We start from the raw sequence: 18458 nt of genomic DNA on the forward strand, positions 1-18458 counted from the left end.
GTGCTTGTTTTGAAATCACTCATACTTTCCTGTTTCAGGAAGAGCACTCCCTTTCAAAAGCTTTTTTTGCCGAAGAAAACGTGGGTAGACCCTGCACAGACAACCCCCTCCTAACGCCCCCCCCCTTTTTTTTTTTTTGAAAGCAGTCCTCATGGGGCCTGATTTTTTTTGATCCCTGGCCCAGTCTTTCAAAAGAGTGGGGGTTGTGTGGATGCTCTGTTTCAAAAGAGCAGATCACTCTTCCGATCTGTGTGCGCGCGCATGCACACACTCTTTCAAAAGATCTTCCAGAAGGGATTCTTTCAAAACATCTTGTAGTGTAGACGTAGCCTCTGTGGCCTTTGTAGCTATAAAATTGTGCTGCTTAGGGCTCTTGTGAATGATTGAAAACAGAGTAGCCTGAACCAGACTACTCCTGCACAGCTCAGAGAATGGCTGCAAGACTAAAATTTGTGGTAGCAACATGCAGATATTCTCCTCCACATCTAATCACTGATAAACAGTAAGACTAGTTGATGCTCCCAAAAAATTGTTTTCACTGATTAACTGATGGAATAACCAAGCTCATGTATCACAATATGGAAGCCCCTGCTTTAGTAACAGGCAGCTTGTTTTCAGTTCATTCTACTAAAAAATCCCATTCTGTAGGGTCTTAAGACAATTGCCATTGCATGCATGGGCCTGTATACCCAGTACGATGTGAACAGGCCAATGAAGCTACAGGTTCCGAGTACTATTGAACATCAGAACATGAAGATTAATAAACGGATGACCCATTGGTTACCGTGTCACACAGATAACTATATGTATTGGCAGGATACATCCCCTAACTGGTGTTTCAGAGCACATGAACCTGACAAAACCCATCTTGAGGCTCTCTGAAGCATCCCAGGCTTCCACTATGGGTGCATAAGCTGTGGAATGCCCTATTGCACTCATGTCTTATTCTAGAGCACAACAAAACTCATGCCCCATGCAAGAGGCCTTCCCAAAACAGGTACAACAGATTTTCTTCCTTAGGGTCCAATCTCTGAAGGAAGGCCATGAAAAAATGAAGGAAGAAGGACTATCAAGGGCTACTACAGTAATCAGTGTGCTAGAAATCCAGGGACAGCAGGTTACTTGCACTTTTATTTTATCTGCTGTTGATGCCTGCTTGCTCTCAAGGTTGGAACTGGTCCATCCACAGTCAACATATCAATCCAGAATCAATTTCTTGCTAGCCTTTTCCTTTCCGGAACAAATCTGAACAACTATGCCTGTACTACTTCTCTTCAACGTTTCCATCTTAAGTAAGAGATTCATCTCCTGCAACTTGAAACACATACTCTTGCTGTATAGGAGGTAGTGGCAATACTGTGGAATGTTCTCAGGTATGTATGGAAAGTAGTATTAGAAGTCATTTAACATCAGAACAGAATTTCCTTGTGAAATCAAAGACAACAAGATTGTTTCTTTAAATCAGCTTTATTTTTCTAACTGTTATTTCAATTTCCCATAGCACCTTGGCAAAGTCAAAAACAAAAACACATGTATTATCATTTTAACATTTAAAGCATGAACCTACTTTACAGAAATTGTTTTGGACAATTTTGACAAATGGACAGAATATAGAAGCCAGATCAGTTGCTTTTTATGTTTCTTTCACTGAAACCCGACCACTTTGAAGAGAGATAACAAATGCCATGGGAATGTTAGAATTGTCCGGGAGGAGTGACATGTCATTAGTCACAAACAATATATTACCTGAATATTTTGTATTTTATAAAAATTGGAACAAAAGCCATTTGTGCACAATCTGTTTACATGTGCAGTTGCATTTTTGATATTGTATCAATAACTGAAGGTCCATAAAAATAAGCTTCTAGTTCTTAAATATAAAACTATAAGTTGTTACAGGTTAGTTCGCGGATGGATTTTTCAGATATAATCTTTAACTCTTTTCAAGTCCTCCCAAAAGTATATTAAAAAAAAACAGACTCATCTGATGTCTTGAAGTGTCTATGCTGGGCCACTTTAGAGAAGAACCAACTAAAAAAAATAAAAATCTAAAACAATCATGTACCATTCTAAAGGAAGCTCAGACTATGTGTCACACACACACACACACACACACACACACACACACACACAGAGATTAATGGCAAAAATCTTATTTCAGAAGGAAATATCAAAAATTATAAACCAAAAGTCTATTTGCATATCTGTTGCAATCAAGGATTTACAAAATAAACTCAGCAAGGTTTCCTCTGAAGTGCATTTTTGTTGCATTTTGTCTAATACAATGGTTCATTTTACAAGAAGTTTAAAATATTGTCTGTACACAGATTTTACCCAAGTGAATATTCACCTGGGATAACAGAAAAAGAAGTGGACGTTTTCAAGATATTAAAGTGGATATTGACAAAGTAGTAAGGCCATAGCTATATAACTACAGTAAAGCACTGATTAAGTCACTTAATTGCTACTGATCTGCCACAATATCATCCTTGTTCTCTTCTGGTTAAAGGATGGTTTACTTTATTTTACCTACTGCTAAAACTGTACCATCATACTGTGCCAAGCTAACTTGGTTAATGTCAAACAAAGACACAGCAGGAATGTAAGATGCTATAAAACTTAATTGTAGAAATTAAACTTTTGCACTTTAAATTTCACAATCACATGCAAATCCTCCCTCTTTCCCCTTCCCTAAAATACAAAAAAGGCCCCATCTTTCCCACAAATCAAGTAGAACTAGTTTAATTTGGGGGAAATACATCTTTGTAGTTAATGTAACAGACTGATTTAGGAAATAGTGACAATTCGTGAAACTAAAAGTTATCAAAGAACAGTACTAAATACAGACAGATGAGTAGAAGAATACATGTTTTCTTTGTGTGGTTAGCTGAAAAGGAGAGAGCTATTAAGAATCCATCATCTTCAATAGCTCAATGAACTTTTGCGGAACAGGAGCCAGTTTTACCTCTGGTGATAATGCACCTCAAATGTAGAAAATTATTGCACCAGCAAGTGAATCTGGCTCTCAAATGGTTATCTTGTCCTTGTTTCCATAGTCTGGAAAACAGGAAAACCTGATGGGCACAGACAAGAACTTGCTTGAGACTGTATCTGGAGGATGAGAAGTAGCAGCTAGCCTGTCTATGTTATGGTTTTGCCATGCAATACAAGTACTGCGGAAGAACTTGCACACAAAAGTATTTTTCCCCTCCCACCCTCCAAAACAATTTTTTTTTTAAAAAAATGTATCATGTCAGTAGGGGAAGGAAGGGAATCCTAAGGTTAAATTAAATCTTCACATACCAGTATCAAATAGTTTCGTTACGGTGAGCTCCCGAATATGATAGAATTAGAATATGCTGGAAAAAGCCAACAAATTTACAGACTTATTTGCATACACTATACAAGACCATAATCTGTTGCTGGAAAATGCACATTTAAGACATAAAACATTCCTTCCCACACATCAAGTTTTTCCACTCACCTTACACGAAAAACAAAAAAATTGAGCTGTAAGGATTTTTTGTACATCTAATAAAAGGAAAAAGCTACATTTTACAATTGCTAGAAATATTCAAGTTCCATCTTTCAGTTCAACAAGGTTTATGCACAGATTTAAAAGCAGATGCCCACATAGGTTAAAATTAACATGCCAATATAAGCCAAAACAAGCCACAAACTGTACGTTTGCAAAAGCCTCTTTCCAAAGAGCTCTTCCTCTTAACTGCAAATAGCTCATGGCTGATATCAGAATTCCAACACATTCAATCTGTAATGAGTGTTTATATTATCCTAATATTGATGACTATTATACAGAATATATGTTATTTTCCACTCTGAGTGCAGCAATGGTTTATAAAATGATTGATGGGAAGCAGCTTCTTTAAAATTTGATGCATTTCACAGAACTCTTAACAGTTTAAATAATTAAACTTCCTTGTCATTCCCATCAAATATAGCATTATCCAAGTAAACTGAAACAAGCATTCTTAAAGTATAGATCTGATCCATGATTTTGGTATTTAAACTCCCAACCCCAGTACAGGTAGTTTAAAAGTGAGTAATGATTGATTTTGTGTGTGTGTGTGTGTGTGTGTGTGTGTGTGTGTGTGTGTGTGTGTGTGTGTGTGTGTGTGTGTGTGTGTGTGTGTGTGTGTGTGTAAAAAACATAATAGCAAAATGAACAGTTAACTGCATAAATATGACGCATGAATCAAATCAAAAGCAGCGCGCGCGCACACACACCCACCCACCCACCCCCCCCCCCAGTTGGAGAATGCCTAGTGAGTGAGAAGTCACCAACGGTTACCTGGCTAAGAAATCAAAAGATGAAAATTTCACAGTTACAATAATTTTTAACTGCCACTTACATACCGTAAACATCTTAGTAATATATGCTAGGTGATGCCATTAGAATGAATGTAACAACTGAATTTTCCAGTGTTCACAACTTCAGCTTTAAATTTGTACAATTCCTATTTAAAAAAAATAGGTACAATTCTTACTGTTGCGAGCTACTTTTCTTAACACTTTATACAGAACTCCATACGGGCACACTTATTTTGGCAGATTAATGCAGTGAATTTTTCCTGTTTCCTTCAGTCATTTATGGTAATTATTAACTTGTAAACTTAACTGTCTACTACATAATAGTGTCGTGAATTTAGTCAAAGTAACCTCTTTGAAATAAAGTTGAAACCTCATGGCCTTTGTTCCACTTTAAACTGTTAGTTCCAAGCAACTGAAAAAGTCAGGAGCTACTATTTGCCACAGAGTTTCCCCTAACACATATGCTATAAAGCAATGGTGAACGCTAATCCAGACAATCAATGTAAGTCACTATATGGAAACTTGGCCATGGCCACAAACTGTTGAATGTATCACAGAAAGTCAAGAGATTCAATTTTAGACCCATTTGGGGCTTTGAACCTGCTCTCAAGACTTCCACCTGAAAAGCAGAGTTCTACAAAGAACTGAAAGCTCAGGCTCTTCACATGTAAAACTACCATCATCTATTGTGCAGTCTTCCATTAACTGGGCCTGCCTCAGGAAAACATACCAGATAAATGCACACAAGTCTATAATAAAGGGGTAGAGAAGGCAACAATTAAGCAATAAAAAATTAAAATGCTGCCCTCAATTGGCGGGAAAAATGGGAACATTAAAAATCAAAAGTGCCTCTTTCTCCCCTTCTTTTGTCTGCATACCTACTACTCTTATCTTTATGGTCTGATCTTCAAATCAGATCTCCAGTAAAATAAGTTTAAAAAGCTTGCTGAATGAACTATTAGGTCAACAGACTAAATTTCACGCTGGAAACACAAAGTTCTACTAAAGTAGTGCATTCAGTTTTTTACCATCAGTGACTAAGTCATGACATAACAGTACACAGCTGCACTCACTCAATTCAAGCACACCAACCAAGAATCTCAGTTGTGGACCTGCTTTGCAAAGCAAGGCCATTAATGGCATACACAACACCCTACAAGCCAAACGTTAAATAGGTTTAAAAAAGTAAGTTCTAATTTTACAGATTTTTTTTTTTCCAAAAAATAATATTCTCTTGCCCTCTTCCTTGTACAGTGAGGGAACATGTTATCTCATTTCATTTTTCATCTTGTCAACACATTAATTCACAACCTCAGAGATGATTTCAGGCAAGGAACCCTCTGCAAAATTAAAAAACAAAAAAAGATACAAAAATTATAATCTCTCTATATTTATATATTGATTGGTATCCTCCAGCATTTGTGAAATCAATTTCAGAGATGATTTTTGGGACCCTCCCCACCTCATCCACACTCAAACCATATATTCTTGATTCAGTATTCATGTTCCCCAAATACCTCCTCCTTATAGTCTGTCTCCTGTGCTGTTCTTTAGTGCACAGTTCAAATTAAAATAGAAAAAGAGTTGATGAGAGTTTTACTTTGGTGATCGGGGTGGTATATACTGCTCCTTGCCGATACGCCGAGGTGCTCCCTGAGGTGAAGATCTGCGTCCAAACTGACGTCTCTGTTCCCTGATTTTTCCAGCAGCTCCCCTGGGAGGCCCATTGCCTCTGAACCCAGAAAGATCCTTTGCCCGCCCTTCAAGCTTCTCATGGGCCCTCTCTGAAGCTCTCTCAGGAGTATTGTCTTCTTCATTTTTGGCAGAGGGAGCTACATTGGCACGAAGCTCCCGAAGAGGCTGAACAGGAACCGGAGTTGGCTCCTTTGGGGGTTTCTGGCAGACTTCAGCATAACTGAGCTTGCGTGGCTCCTTTGGGTGCCAAGGTTAGAAAAAGAGTAAAGTTTATGCATTCTGCTGAGGACAACCTACATGTGAAAGGGTCTTCAAGAATAACCCAGGGTCACTGTTAGAAGTACACAATGCCACAATATATTCTGTATAGTGAGCCACGCTGGCTGAATATCCAGTGGCAGCTCAAAGTCCAGAATCTATATGAAGGTACCAGATTGCTCTGGCAGTGAAGCAAAAAAGGAACGCCCCGCCCCCCCCCCCCCCCCCCCCGCCACCCAAAGGGGGAGTACCATGTTCTGCCCCAGGGGTGGAAAAAGAAGAGAAAAAGTAAGCTGCTTCCATAGCCAACAGCTGCCAATAACATGGCAGTTTACTAGATAACACTGAGATCACACCCAAGGCAGGTGACCTTACCTGAATTGTCACAGTAAGCGCTGCATTACCATTGGCAGAGGATGAAGTGGTATTTGTCCTCTGTGGCTTTGCAGCACTATGAGGACGTACAGACACAGGTGGAGAAGTGTGGCTTCTAACATCCTTCTGAGCAGAGACTTCCTCTGGCTTCTTGTCTGCCTGAGTTGTGCTAACAAATTAGACAAGATAGTTCAACCTTAAAATCTGATTGGGAGTGAGTTCAGTTCCAGGTATGCCTGTCTCCCTTCAAGTATCAGAGAGGTAGCTGTGTTAGTCTGTATCTTCGAAAACAACAAGAAGTCCTATGGCACCTTAGAGGCTAACAGATATTTTGGATATTTTCCCTTCTTTCAAGTCACTGCAGTAGTTTTAACCAAATAGGATGCCTAAGGCCATGACCACCAGGTTCTGAACAGTAATCAGCTTTTCAGAGTAACAGAGGCCTCAATAGACAGGAATTGAAGATAATGCCTCCTTAGACTAGAAGTAACCAAAATTGTCCTTCATGCTACATACCAGCTTATTTAAAAAAAAAAACAACACACACACCACACACTCCTCAAATTAGGCAAGAAAATTATGTACCTTGGTGAAGGGCCCTCAGCCATACTGGATGAGCTGACATTTGCAATAGGCTGTTGGACTAGATTGTGTGCCTGCTCCTCTGGAGCAGATGCAGGACAACTGACTGCTAAGTCTTTGCTCTCCTTAAGAAAAAAAAAAAAAAAAAACACAGGAATTTTTATACTGCAGAAGGACAACAGTCATTATGCCAGCACTTGTGTTTTAGAAACCATGAAACTTACCAACAGATATCAAGAATTTAAAGTAAATAAATACACACACACACACACACACAGAGTAGAAGATTAAGTTACATAGATTATACATACAGCACTTATCTCAGTGCAAGTCTTCTATGCAGAGCTGACAGCTTTACAGCATGTGGAAATGAGACAGAACAAACAAAGCAATGGCGGAGCCCAACAGCACCACCGCAGGTAAACAGATCCTTTCAAAACCATCCTAATGTACACTCCCTTTAACTGGTCAGTGCCGCAAACATCACCTCTACTTATTTACCAGCTTTAATTCTAAAGTGAGGGAGAGGTAGTAATTGCACAGATGGACATCACCAGGACAAAAGTGAGCTCACGAACAGAAAAGGCTGAGTATTACAGGATTTGTAGCATTATACATTCAGTCCTCCGTGGGAACAGTGCAGTTCACAGCTCAAAAAAACCCCTGAAAAATATTAAACAAACGTGGAGGAGTGAACTTAGCCATCTTGATGTGCACTCTGGAAGTAGAAATAAGTACCTTCTCTTTTCCGGTTCCTTTAACAACATCAGACAGCCTGCTTTCCAACACAGCCTCTCCTTGTATTTTCACTGTACTGCCAGGCAGAGGGGGGAAATTCGACGCTAGTAAATCAAACTTTGGTGTCTGAGTTTTTGTTTCGACTGAAGGCTGAGGTCGCTAGAAGAAAAAAGAAGTCTTAACATACATCATCATAGCACCTTGTGTTGTGAGCCTATGAATCCCAATGACTACTCCCAAGAGACTCTGCAGCCTCAGAGGAGCATGGTCCCTTTGTGCCTGGAGCTAGCACCACTACTGGCCATGTGTTTGTAGAAAACATTTGTGGTGATGTTGTAGAGAAACACAAATCCAGGATGAGATTCTTGCAAAACAGTTTTCCCCTTTCACTTGCTCAGCAAAGGAAATAACAGAGACGATAAAGCTAAACTCCGTAGATCAGTCCAAGTAAAAAAAAGAGCCCTGCAGATCCCGATATCTAACCACAGGTAGACATCTATATATGCACAGGGCTCTAGCTATGAAGGCCTTATGCTAAGCAGTGACGGGACATCTCCTGAATGAAAGTCTATCAAATACCATATCCTGCATGAGGAAATTTGGATTCAAGGATTGCATCCTTCTCACAGAACCAGTATGCAGCCCACGCCTGGTCTTTGGTGTCAATGTAGTGACATCTTTCAGAACAAGTATCAGAGGGGTAGCAGTGTTCGTCTGTATCCACAAAAGCAATGAGAAGTCCTGTGGCAGCTTGTAAACTAACAGATTTTTGGAGCATAAGCTGTGGTGGACAAAGATCCACTTCATCAGATGCATGTAGTGGAAATTCCAGAGGCAGCATTTCCCCTACATACATCTGACAAAGCGGGTCTTTGTCCACCAAAGATTATGCTCCAAAAAACCTGTTAGTCTACAAGCTGCCACAGGACTTCTCCTTGATCTTTCAAAACAGAAACCATGTTAAAGGATAGGGAGTTTCTAATAAGACTTGGATGTTTCCCGGCCAAATTCCAACTGTAGTAGTTTCATTCTGCCACCGTATACGCTTGTTTTGTGGTTTCAGTTCATTGAAGTTTTTGTTACTGCCCAGCTAAAGCATAAAATGATAACATATCCACTCTGTATCTCTTGTTCTGTAAGACAAAACGCACACATCCATTCCACTGCAGGTGTCTGTGTGCCAGTGCATCAAAGCCATAGACCCTTTTCCTCATAACTGTACCAATGTTCCTTGTAAGCTGAGCATGTAAGTGGCCACAAAGGAGAGATTTAAATGCTGCCCATCTGATTAGCGAAGTGCCCACATACACCTACAGTGGGCAGCAGGTTTCCATTGGTGATGCACATCCACACATCTTGGTGCACGTTAATTTTTTCCACCCATAAACAGAATAAATGTTAAGTTCCCTGGAGGATGACGACCCCAGAGTCTGGGGGCACTGGTGTGAGGCAGTACCGTTAGAAAGGGCACCATGGACTGGAAGAAACATGGGGCCTGAAGTAGTGCAAAAGACCAGTAAGGGAGAGAGACAGCAGGCAGCAGTTGATGTTCTAGAGCTTGAAGAGCTAATTCCCAAGGGGACCTGCAGGAGGCACCTTGCTGGTGAGGTATCCTTGTTAGAAAGATACATGTCTTCATAAAAATGAACAAAATAACTGCTGCACTATCTGTAGGAACATTATCCAATATTTTCTATACATTATTTCAGCAGTCCTAACAAGAGCATTGACATCACCAAGGCTTTGCTAAAGCAGGTGCTTATTTTCTGTCACCTAAAAGTAAAAAGCTACAAACCAGGGTCTAATCATAAATACTAAATAACTAGCTGCTCATAAGATTAACTTCTTGCATCCCTTTACATATCCTGCCAATTCATGTCCCAGCCATGCTTTTATTGAAGCCAGTGGGACCCTTGACTATAAAACTTCTAGGAGAAGAGGATCACATCTTTGGCATCCTATTATAAGAGAGAGAGAGATAAAGGGAGCAAGTTGCACTGAGTTACACCTAGCAGTCAGCGTGGAGTGGCACAATCTTGAAAAAGACCTCAGCAATGAAGCATCCTATAGGCTACACCTGTTAGAGAGCTATGAGTACATCTACGCTACCGATCAGGGTCAATCTCCCAGGGTTTGATTTCACATGCCTAGTGAGGACACAAGAAACTGAACTATCAGGGGTCACTAGCTAACCCCCCCCCACACTCAATCTCATGAGGAGCAAGGGAGCTTCTACTGTTAACTTCCTTAATGAGGATGGCCAGATAAGTCGATCGTAGATAAGTCTATTCCAGCTACACAACTGCTGTAGCTGGAACTGTGTATCTACTAGTGTAGAGCTGGTCTCAGACTAAAAATGAAACAGGAAGTAATAGCTGGAACCAAAAGACTGATTTATTTTAGTATGTCATGCATATATATAAACGTTATCTTCACAGCCTCATACAGAGGCTGGGGGAACGAGCAATACTATGGCAGGGTCCATCTCACTGCTTAAGTCTCTCTTCTCTACCCCACCCACCCACAAAATAATGAAAATTGAACTTACTGAAAGACGGTCATCCTCTCGCCTTCTCCGGCCTCTGAAAACATTCCTCCTTTGAAGGAAAAAAACAGAAGGGGGTGAAGACAAACCTCAGCAAGCATATCAGCCTAGCCCCTAATTACATTCCACGTTAAGAGGGGAGCATGCACCTGGCAGCTGATTTCTAAGTAATTCTTCCTGTGGTTGATGTAAAAAAGAAAAATAGAAAAACTAAATACTTCCTTGTGATCAGCCCCAAAAAACTCCTGTTCTGTATCCTTAGGGGCCTTTGTTTTCACAGTGCATGGTTTTGCAGAATGAACGGATGTCTCCTCTGTTGCAAGGACAGATATCTAGACCTACTTTTTTTAAGGCACCATGTGCCTGTTGGGGATTAGGCTTCACTATAGATACTTTGGTTCTCTCTAAACTCCTATACTGTGGGAGCTGCCACGCTTGGAAATTTTTGTGCAACAAATGGTTTAGAACGGTGTCTATTCAGTGCAGGGTTGCTGACCCTGACTTTATCTCAGAAACATTTCAAGCTCCTAGACACTGAACCTAGAGGACTTTGTATTTGTCCTTATTGCATTTCATCCTGTTTACTTCAGACTATTTCTCCAGTTTGTCCAGATTATTTTGAAATTTTATTCCTATCATCCAAAGCACTTGCAACCCCTCCCAGTTTGTTATGATCCACAAACTTTGTAAGTATATTCTCTATGCCATTATCTAAAGTGTTGATGAAGATACTGAACAGAACTGAAACCAAAAGTGACACCCACAGGACCCCATTTGTTATGTCCTTCTAGCATAACACTGGATCACAGATAAGTAGTCTCTGGAAATGGTTAGCCAAACAATTATGTACCCATCTTATAGCAGCTCCATCTAAATTGTATTTCTGTAGTTTACTAATGAGAAGATCATAAAAGACTATCAAAAGCCCTACTAAAGCCGAGATGTATCACATCTACCACTTCCTCCCTATCCACAAGGCTTGTTAGCCCATCAAAAAAAGTTATCAGGTTAGTTTGACATGGTTTGTTCTCTACACCATCCATGCTGTTACTGCTCACCTGATTATTTTCTAAAATGTTTGCAAATGGATCGATTATTTCCACCATGATCTTTCCTGGGACAGAAGTTAAGCTGACTAGTTTAGTTTCCTGGGTTGTCTTTACTTCCCTTTTGATGGATGAGCACTATAATTGCCCCTTTCCACTCTTCTGGAATCTCTCCTGTCTTCCATGACATTTCAAATGCTCAGAAATTTTCTCAGTCTGCTCCTTTTGTATTTTAGGGAGCATTTTACCTGGCCCCAGTGCCTGAGGATTTAACTTGCCTAAGCAATTTCTAACTTGTTCTTTCCCTATTTTAGCTTCTAAATATACCCTGTTTTCACTGGAATTCACTATGCTAGGCATCCAATTGCTACCACAATTCTTGGTGAAAGAGAAAGAAGTCATTAAGCACACTGGCCATTTCCACATTTTCTGTTATTTTTCTTCCCTCATCGAGTAATGGAGGCCTACCCTGTCCTGGGTCTTCCTCTCGCTTCTACAAGGACATCCCTAAATAATAGCAGCTACATGGATTTCCTACCTTTAAGAGCCTGTAAAAATTAATGCAGAGTCAAAACATTTCCAATTTCACTTAGGAAAGTTTAAAATGCATTATGCTCAATTTGCTTGTTTAATTGAATATCAACTCCTTCCCTAGACCACTCCACAGGTAACTGAACAGTTGTGTTCCACATATGCAGTTATTATGTCTCATGAAAATTCATCTGAAACTGGTTGTCTTTTCCCAAAAATGCAGCCCAGTGCTTCTCCAACTGTACTGCTTTTACTCTAAGGTATGACTCATTGATGCAATCCATTACCTGCCCCTGCCAAGAGTGTAGTCTCCATTCTGTTCCATCTGCAAGGCAGGGTAATCCTTCTGAGGACAGCCTTGTTCCTGGTGTCCTGTGAGTGTATTGGTGTGTCGTTCCATACCAAAATTCCTCAAGTTGGTTCTGTTCAGTGGTCCATCCCCTATCGACACTGTACCAACCACAGCTGTACCCTCTGCAGAGTGTTCTAAGCTACCTGATGATCGGAAATTAGGCTTCATGCTATAAAAGATACAATAAGACGACGTTATTACCACTACATAAGGACCGATAAGCAGAGTTCTCTCCCACACAAGTAGAGCATGTTGTATAGTATGGTTTGAAAAAATTAAAAAGGACCACTAATATATGTTGCGCCTCTTAAATTATTCCCCCCACATGGTGGTATGCACCCTTGCTTTAACTTCATGGCCCAAGGACAAAATGCTCCATCATTCATCTCCCAAACCATATAATTTGGCACCCTCAAACCAACCCTTAATAATCCTGAGTCATCTTCCAGAAGTCTCTCTCAAAAAAAACTGACTACAAAAAAACCAAAACTCTGGAGAAGCTCAAGAGTTAGGCAGTTAATACTAACTACTAACGAACAAGTGAAACTGAGGGAGATTGACTGTAATTAGGCTAGAACAGTGTTTCTCAAATTTTGTGAGACCACAGAACACCAAACAATATTTTTTACGCAGAACACCTATGAAACGTAGACAATTTTTTATAAGAAAACAAACAGCAACATATAAAGCAAAACCAAAATGAACTAATCTAAATCAGGTATCATAGCAATGAAGTAGTAACAGCGATCAAGTTTTAAAACAGAAAATATATACCATCAGTATTTTTCCAAACTCTCAGGGCACACTAGCAAGTTGTTCACAGAACGCTACTGTTGCGCAGAACACAGTTTATACACTGGTCTAGAGTAACAAAATATAAAAAAGGTCAGATTTGTTCCTTCAGTGTCCAATTACCGTAGTGCATATTATTCTCTTCAAAATACAAGGAACAGATTCCAAACAATGTATTTCAAATGACAAAGGAACATCCAATTTACAACAGAGAAAGTGCCCCATGGGCAGCAGCCTGAGTGACAAGTAATACACTTAACATGGATTAAAATGTCTGAATCTAAATATTTGCACTACCTAAACAGACTGGATTCCCTTCTTGCAATCCCTCCCCCAACTATGCTCACACTTCAGCTTCCTCCAATGTTCCCTACTCCCAAAAGCAAATCTCTAGAACCAGTCTGGAACACAGACTGTCATGTGTTTTCCAAAAAAAAATCTATATATCCCTATGACAGAGGATGTCCCAGGGGAGTCTCCAAATGCCAGGAATTCTAGACTGGCTACCAAAGAGGGAAAATTCCCTTCTATATCAAGTTCTTTCAAATAAACTTCCCTTCTTTCCCTTCAGCAGAGCGGAATTCAATGTCTTCAGCAAATGTCCATCTGCCAACGGCAGACCTTGGAACCAGAAATTAAAGGACTGACTAATCTCATCTTGATGGTGTAGGATTCTCCCATGTCTTTACACCATATTTGTCAATGCCTTTTTAAGTGACAAATGAAACAATTTTGCCACTATTTCCTTTGGGTGCCTCCTGCATGGTTTGATTAAGCTAACGGCTAAGAAGGTGCCCCTTTGGTTCTCAAATGCAGCAAGTATTTCAAGAAAGTCATCCATCCTTCATTTTAAAACTCAGCAACTGATGTGATGAGCCACCATTTTTCTGACTGTCCTGAAGCCCAGCCTATCTTACCCATGTCATTCTCATGTGATTGCCCTTACATATGCAAGGCAAGGAAGCTAATTAAGTAAAACTGTCAATCTGGGAGTTTGTCTCAAGGTGCACACATGCAGGCACAGTGCAACAATTCTGACCCAAATAAATGTGACTGATTTAAACAAAATGTTGGTTTGTTTAAAGACAAAAACAGCCAATATTTAATATTCAAACTAGTGACTACCCACATAATGAGATTAAGCAAGTTTAACCCATGGGACAGAAAAGCTAAACAGAAGCAGCAGCAGCATACAACCTTCTCCCTGAAGAAAGTTTTCTGGGACAGAAGGTGAATAAAAAAAGTGATGTTGAAAAGAGAGCCTAGTACTTTTTAGTTCAACACACTTTATGAAAAAATCTTCAGCACCTACTAATAAAAGGAGCCAAAAGGGCAAAAAATATATCTAGTAAGAACACAGATGAGGCTCACAGATTTCATGTTCAAATATCTTAAAAATATTTTTAAAAAATCATGCTTGGATTCAATAATTAAACATTGGTCCAATTTGTAAAATTTAAACCCAGAAGGAACCATTGTGATTACTTAATAAGCACTCCTGTGTGTTAAATTCCATTTCCTTCAACTCTAAAGATTTATCTGTAATCCCAACACTACATTGTGCAAGTACAAGAATTCATGATGCAGCCTAGAAAGAGTGAAAGTTGTTTGTTGCCCAAACTGATCCAAAAACTACCTCAAGTGGTGTTAAATACAGAAGACTGGAGGAAAAAAAAAAACCCTCAAATCTAATGCATCAATGGATCTCAGCCCTTTCCAGACCTGAACCCCAGATTACAAACAACCACCAAAAAAAGTCTCCTGTAATTTGCTAATCCGTATGGTCTATTCCATCAGATTTTACAAACCCATGCTGACAAAGCATGAAAAGCAACACAGTAATTGGAGTGGCACACCTACAACATGAAATAAGTAAAATAAATGGTTATTGGCAGGGAGGTTGCTAGAGCACTTACCAGTTTTTAGCATCTACAATAGGCATAAAAAGCCAATTTTAGTTAAGTCCTTTAAATTTGCCATCTTCGAACCCATTCATTCAAAATAGTTTCTAGCCATATGATTCAGCCCTCAGATCTCATAATCTCACCTGTCATTGAGAAGGCCATACAATCTTGGTCTGGGCAGAATAATGGGAAGTACAGGAAAAAAGGAAAAGATGACAGAAGAAAGCAAAGAGAAGGAAGGAAACAGTAGAAAAGTGAACAAGGAGAGTGTGTATGAAATAGATGCCCAGACTCTCGAATGTCAGACCTGTTCTCTCTGAGCGCGATACTTGATCATCACTGGGCCAACCCTTTCACCCTGTACCTCACTAACCTTGCTAGCACCTCAGCAGAGAGGGTATTTTTCTCAGAGACTTCTATCATCTTCCTTAAACATTTTAAATCTACAATGGTGTAAGGAAAGCAAACACTGGGTAGAGAAGGCTAGAGCAGATCCTAGACCAAACAGGTGTTTGCACACAGCACTGTGAAATCTGCTTCCAATGACAGTAACCTCATCTTTGCACTACTTGTAAAGAGCAGAGCTCCATTTGGGAAGAAGGAAGGAGCTCAAACAATTCAAACATTATGTTTCTTTACTGAAAAACTTATTACAGTAGAGACTCATTTAAAAGAAGTCTCAGCCCTTTAAAATTCCCATTGTTCAGGTGCAAGTCTCTTCTGGAGACAGCATCATACAATAGAATTCTCTCTATAAAGCAGGAGCTACCTAGGAGTAAGCGCATGTTAACTTCTGGTTAACAGTGGACATGGAGCTCCTATTTAGAACCACAAAGTTTTTTTATATGGTTTCTCATCAACTTTGGAGTCAGTTTGAAGTGATATGACTTAATAATTGTTTATCCTTTGCAGAGCTTCAAGACAGAAGTTGTCTCAAAAGCCCTAAGAATGGGGTCCCTGGTGAACTTGAGGAACCACTGATTATTAGAAAGAGAAACTGGACATAGATATGTCTCCAACTATATGGACCAGTACCTTTGGTCAAGAGTCTAAAGGAGCAAGAGATCCACTTGCCCACTTCAGATATATCCCCTCCTCCTTTGGGAGCTACATCATGAACTTTCACAGGAGCTAAGAAACATTTTTTCTTTTTTTTGGAGGGGGGGGGGGGGAGCATAATTTTTCCACATACTTAAGATTGTTACAAGAAGGATGGTGAAACTTGTTCTTGTTAGCCTCATAGGACAGGATAATCAGCTTATATTGCAGTTAGGGAGGTTTAATTTGGACATAAGGGAAAACTAACTGTCAGGATAACTAAACACTGGAACAAACAGCCTCGAAAAGTCATAGATTCTCCCTCATTGGAGGCTTTTAAAGACATAATAAACATATGTCAAGAGTGATTATGAAGCTGTACAGGATTGAGTTTAGGGTGAAATTAATTAGATGGAATTTGGTAATCCGTTCCAGTTCTATACTTCCATGATTTTTGCGATTATGACTGTACAGTGCTCATGCCAAGTATACTTAAATCTTCTCTGCAAGGAACCATGGAAGGCCAGTGCTAAGAGGATCAGAATGGGTTGCTCTGGCTGCCAGCCTAGAATGGAGGCAGAGTCAAGACTACTGGAAAAAGAGCACAGTTTCCGTGACAAAAATTATGTTGATTACTTTCAATGGGTATTACTTTTACTGTACATGGCAGTTGGGCTGGACAACATGTGGAGGGATAGCTCAGTGGTTTGAGCAATGGCCTGCTAAACCCAGGGTTATGAGCTCAATCCCTGAGGGGGCTGATCTGGGGCAAACAGATTTAAAAAAACAAAAACAAAAACCTGTCAGGGATGGTGGTGGGTCCTGCTGTGAGGGCAGGGGACTGAACTGTATGACCTCTAAAGATCCCTTCCAGTTCTATGAGATAGGTATATTTAAAATCTGGATCCACAAAACACAAGAAGTCCTTTTAAAAAAAGCTTTTAATAACCAATGGGATGCTAATAAACTGGTAAGACTAACAGCTCAGTGGTACTTCTACAGGAATAATTTGGTTCAGGATTTATTCCCATTAAAAGCAACTTTCTTCCTAAATTAAACTGCCTTGCTTGTCCCAAATATAGCAATAAAAACACTTTACTTTGTCCCTGAACAACCAATTTCAAAGTCCATCCTCTGCTGATCATGTCAAGTTATGGCCATGAACTTTAGCTTCATCACCAAATGTTTACAGCACAGGCAGCTGTTCAGTGAAATCTCAAACAAAAGCGATTACTGTGCTAATCGACCTGCTTGCTGCAATCAGTAGGGAAGCCTGCAAATAAAATTTTCCACCCACATAAGTAGAGAGTAGTATTATAGTCTTTTGTAATTATAGAGCATTCTCCAATGACTCACAGGGTTGTTTTCCTCCTCTACAGAAAAATGTGTTTGAGCTCATTCTCTAAAATTATATTAGGGGAGAGACTGACGTGTAAATAAATTAGTGATAAAAGTCAGCATCCAGCAATTTTTGTTCAACAATAAGAGCCTGTATCCCTGAAGCTGCACATGGTGAGTGGCTTTACACAGATGTTAGTCAGCTTCTATAGTGAGACTCTCTTGCAAGAGTTCCTGTGTAGGAAATAAGGCAGCCATGAGTTAGCAGCTGTCTTTCAGCCATAAAGGTGTCTCTCGTAACGGGAAGCCTTTTGAAGATTTAAAATGAGTCCTTACTGTTGTACAGTAGAGTCTCAACATTCACAGGGGTTTCGTGTTGAGAACCCTCGCAAATGCGGCTGCTGCCCAGAGCCCCGGAGGAAGCAGCCGTTTGCGAATAATTGAATTTGTGAACATTAAGTTCGCAAATCTTGAGACCCTATTGTATATGCAGATGTGTTATTTGTATGGCCTCACGAGTGCTGGCCAGGATTTTATGCTGTTTAGTTTTCAAAAAATTCCACTTAGATTTAACAAACAAGAAGAAAACTGAATCAGATCAACAATAAGACATATCCCATTGGTAATAAGCATTCCTTGAGGACATTAAATTTCTGGAAACTGGAAGTTTTAACAGCACAGCCAGGTTCACTACTTTCTTACCGGTTTCTATGGAATGGGCGTCCTATGCTTAAGGAAGCAGCATGTGTTTTATATGGTCCTGGTGAATTAAAGCCATTCACAAATCCACCATTAGGAAAAGGAGCCTGCAATCCAAAGAAAATATCAGGATGTCAAGAGTTGAACTAAGTCTGAAGATAGAAGGAAAAATGTCTGTGGTTATTTGATCCTTTTCTACACCATGGATCTCAACTTAACTTGCTACTTCATTCAGA

General features: G+C 39.8%; 1 protein-coding gene across 2 annotated transcripts in view; it reads right to left on the reverse strand.

Annotated features, from left to right (window-relative positions):
- Nucleotides 1–4266: 4266 nt before the first annotated feature.
- LARP4 (La ribonucleoprotein 4) overlaps nt 4267–18458 on the reverse strand; it is a 42843-nt gene continuing 28651 nt past the window's right edge. For both annotated transcript variants that reach the window (XM_074979540.1, XM_074979539.1), the window contains 7 exons: nt 18226–18329; nt 12387–12620; nt 10526–10574; nt 7978–8136; nt 7243–7364; nt 6658–6826; nt 4267–6261 (listed from right to left, as the gene is read on the reverse strand). In XM_074979540.1, coding sequence (XP_074835641.1) covers nt 5926–6261; nt 6658–6826; nt 7243–7364; nt 7978–8136; nt 10526–10574; nt 12387–12620; nt 18226–18329 — 1173 coding nt within the window. In that variant the 3' untranslated portion in view covers nt 4267–5925. The remainder of the gene's footprint in view (nt 6262–6657; nt 6827–7242; nt 7365–7977; nt 8137–10525; nt 10575–12386; nt 12621–18225; nt 18330–18458) is intronic.

Source organism: Carettochelys insculpta, chromosome 29 (genome assembly GCF_033958435.1).
Source record: "Carettochelys insculpta isolate YL-2023 chromosome 29, ASM3395843v1, whole genome shotgun sequence".
Classification (NCBI taxonomy): Eukaryota; Metazoa; Chordata; order Testudines; family Carettochelyidae; genus Carettochelys; species Carettochelys insculpta.